At 59.6% G+C, this 2,820-nt stretch overlaps 1 protein-coding gene across 5 annotated transcripts in view; it reads left to right on the top strand.

Annotated features, from left to right (window-relative positions):
* Positions 1-253: 253 nt before the first annotated feature.
* Positions 254-2,820, top strand: part of LOC147123861 (drebrin-like) — a 254,232-nt gene continuing 251,665 nt past the window's right edge. For 2 of the 5 annotated variants that reach the window (XM_085976435.1, XM_085976434.1), the window contains exon 1: positions 257-435. In XM_085976435.1, the coding sequence (XP_085832561.1) occupies positions 353-435 (83 nt within the window). In that variant the 5' untranslated portion in view covers positions 257-352. Of the gene's footprint in view, positions 436-2,820 lie in introns of all 5 variants that reach the window. The other 3 variants (XM_085976437.1, XM_085976439.1, XM_085976436.1) reach the window with 3 other exon arrangements.

Here is a 2,820-nt window from a genome sequence, read left to right as displayed (position 1 = left end):
CTCTCTCCCTCTCCCCCCTCCTTCCCTCTCCATCTCTCTATCCATCTCTCTCCCTCTCCCCCTCCTTCCCTCTCCCTCTCTCTATCCATCTCTCTCCCTCTCCCCCTCCTTCCCTCTGCCTCTCTCCATCCATCTCTCTCCCTCCCCCCTCCCCTCTCTCCCTCCCTCCTCTCTCTCCCTCCCCCCTCTCTCCCCTCACCCCTCGCCCCTCTCTCTCTCTCTCGCTCCCTCTCCCCCCTCCCCCGTCTCTCTCTCTCCCCTCTCTCTCTCTCTCCCTCTCTCCCTGTCTCTCTCTCTCTCTCTGGTTAGTTTAACTCGGGGACGGTGGGTGAAGTTTGCGGGTTTGGTGCGGATGGCGGTGAATCTCCGCTCCCACAGTCTGGGGCTCCTCACCGGGAGGGAGGAGGTGCTGAACCCGCGATCCCGGAGCGGCTGGTGAGTACCGGGAGCGGAGCGGACCGGGAGCGGGTTTGTGCAGCGGCTCCGGGAACAATCCTGGAGTTTGTGTTTAAAGTCAGACTTGGGAAAGTGACCGATCCCGAGGATCCCAAACCCAACATCACCGGGAGACCATCCCGGGAGCCCGGAGCCCCGCTCGGGCAAAGGCTGATTCACAAAGCTGACTTTTGTCAGTGAATCTGTTCACAGCTCCGAGTCTGAAAACCCCAAACCCCAAACCCAGCCACCCTGGGGATTGTCCCCCTCCCTCCCTCTCTCTTCCCCCTCCCACCCTCCCTCTCTCTTCCCCCTCCCTCCCTCTCTTCCCCCCTCGCTCCCTCCCTCTCTTCCCCCCCTCGCTCCCTCCCTCTCTCTTCCCCCTCCCTCCCTCCCACCCTCCCTCTCTCTTCCCCCTCCCTCCCTCCCTCCCTCTCTTCCCCCCTCGCTCCCTCCCCCTCTCTTCCCCTCCCTCCCTCTCTCCCCCTCCCTCCCTCCCTCTCTTCCCCCCTCTCTCTTCCCCCTCCCTCCCTCTCTCTTCTCCCTCCCTCCCTCCCTCCCTCCCTCTTCTCCCTCCCTCCCTCCCTCCCTCCCTCTCTTCCCCCCTCGCTCCCTCCCTCTCTCTTCCCCCTCGCTCCCCTCCCTCTCTCTTCCCCCTCCCTCCCTCCCACCCTCCCTCTCTCTTCCCCCTCCCTCCCTCCCCCTCTCTTCCCCTCCCTCCCCCTCTCTTCCCCTCCCTCCCTCTCTCCCCCTCCCTCCCTCCCACCCTCTCTTCCCCCCTCGCTCCCTCCCTCTCTCTTCCCCCTCCCTCCCTCCCTCTCTCTTCCCCCTCGCTCCCTCCCTCTCTTCCCCCTCGCTCCCTCCCTCTCTCTTCCCCCTCCCTCCCTCCCTCTCTCTTCCCCCTCGCTCCCTCCCTCTCTCTTCCCCCCTCGCTCCCTCCCCTCTCTCTTCCCCCTCCCTCCCTCCCTCTCTCTTCCCCCCTCCCTCCCTCTCTCTTCCCCCTCCCTCCCCTCTCTCTTCCCCCCTCTCTCTTCCCCCCTCCCTCCCTCCCTCTCTCTTCCCCCCTCCCCTCCCTCCCTCTCTCTTCCCCCTCCCTCCCTCTCTCTTCCCCCTCCCTCCCTCTCTCTTCCCCCCTCCCTCCCTCTCTCTTCCCCTCCTCCCTCCCTCTCTCTTCCCCCTCCCTCTCTTCCCCCTCGCTCCCTCCCTCTCTCTTCCCCCTCCCTCCCCTCCCTCTTCCCCCTCCCTCGCTCCCTCTCTCTTCCCCCCTCACTCCCTTCCTCTCTCTTCCCCCTCCCTCCCTCTCTCTTCCCCCGGTGTGGAGATGCCGGAGTTGGACTGGGGTGGACAAATGTAAGAAGTCACACAACACCATGTTATAGTCCAACAGTTTTATTTGAAATCACAAGCTTTCGGAGCGCTGCTCCTTCGTCAGGTGAAGTGGAGAGATGCATAAAGACACAGCTTATATAGTCCAGAGAATCATGTCAGATGTTTACAGGTAATCTTTCTAACTGCCATTTATCACACCTCGGCAGAGAGATAATCACAGCAATCAAAGGTGTGAATGGTGTCCAAACAGGTCAGTCAGGAAAACATTACATCAAAGAACAATGAGGTGGGGTCACAAGGGGTCAAATGTTGCAGATGCTGGGGTCTGTATGAAAAACAAAAAACAGACAAAAAAAACTTTTCTTTTGCTGGAAATCACAGCAGGTCCGGCCGCATCTGTGTAGAGAGAACAAGCCAACGATGACTTGAGTCTGGGTGACCCTACGTCAGGTGGGGTTACATGTAGCGTGACATGAACCCAAGATCGCGGTTGAGGCCGTCCTCATGAGTGCGGAACTTGGCTATCAGTTTCTGCGCGACGATTTTGTGTTGTCGTGTGTCTCGAAGGCCGCCTTGGAGAATGATCGACAGTTCCAACGGGCCACAGCAAAAAATCGCATAGACCTCCTCAGAAGACAAACACGGGACACAACCAACAGAGTACCCTTCGTCGTCCAGTACTTCCCCGGAGCGGAGAAACTACGCCATGTTCTTCGCAGCCTTCAACATGTCATCGATGACGACGAACACCTCGCTAAGGCCATCCCCACGCCTCCACTACTCGCCTTCAAACAGCCACCTAACCTCAAACAGACCATCGTTCGCAGCAAATTACCCAGCTTTCAGGAGAACAGCGACCACGACACCACACAACCCTGCCACAGCAACCTCTGCAAGACATGCCAGATCATCAACACAGATACAATCATCACACGTGAGGACACCACCCACCAGGTACATGGTACATACTCATGTGACTCGGCCAACGTTGTCTACCTCATATGTTGCAGGAAAGGATGCCCCGGAGCATGGTACATCGGCGAGACCATGCAGACA

The sequence above is a fragment of the Somniosus microcephalus genome, chromosome 2, assembly GCF_052327205.1.
Source record: "Somniosus microcephalus isolate GS21.2 chromosome 2, FLI_Smic_1.0, whole genome shotgun sequence".
Taxonomy (NCBI): Eukaryota; Metazoa; Chordata; class Chondrichthyes; order Squaliformes; family Somniosidae; genus Somniosus; species Somniosus microcephalus.
Note: the sequence above shows the minus strand (reverse complement) of the source record. Positions and strands in the feature narration are given on the sequence as shown.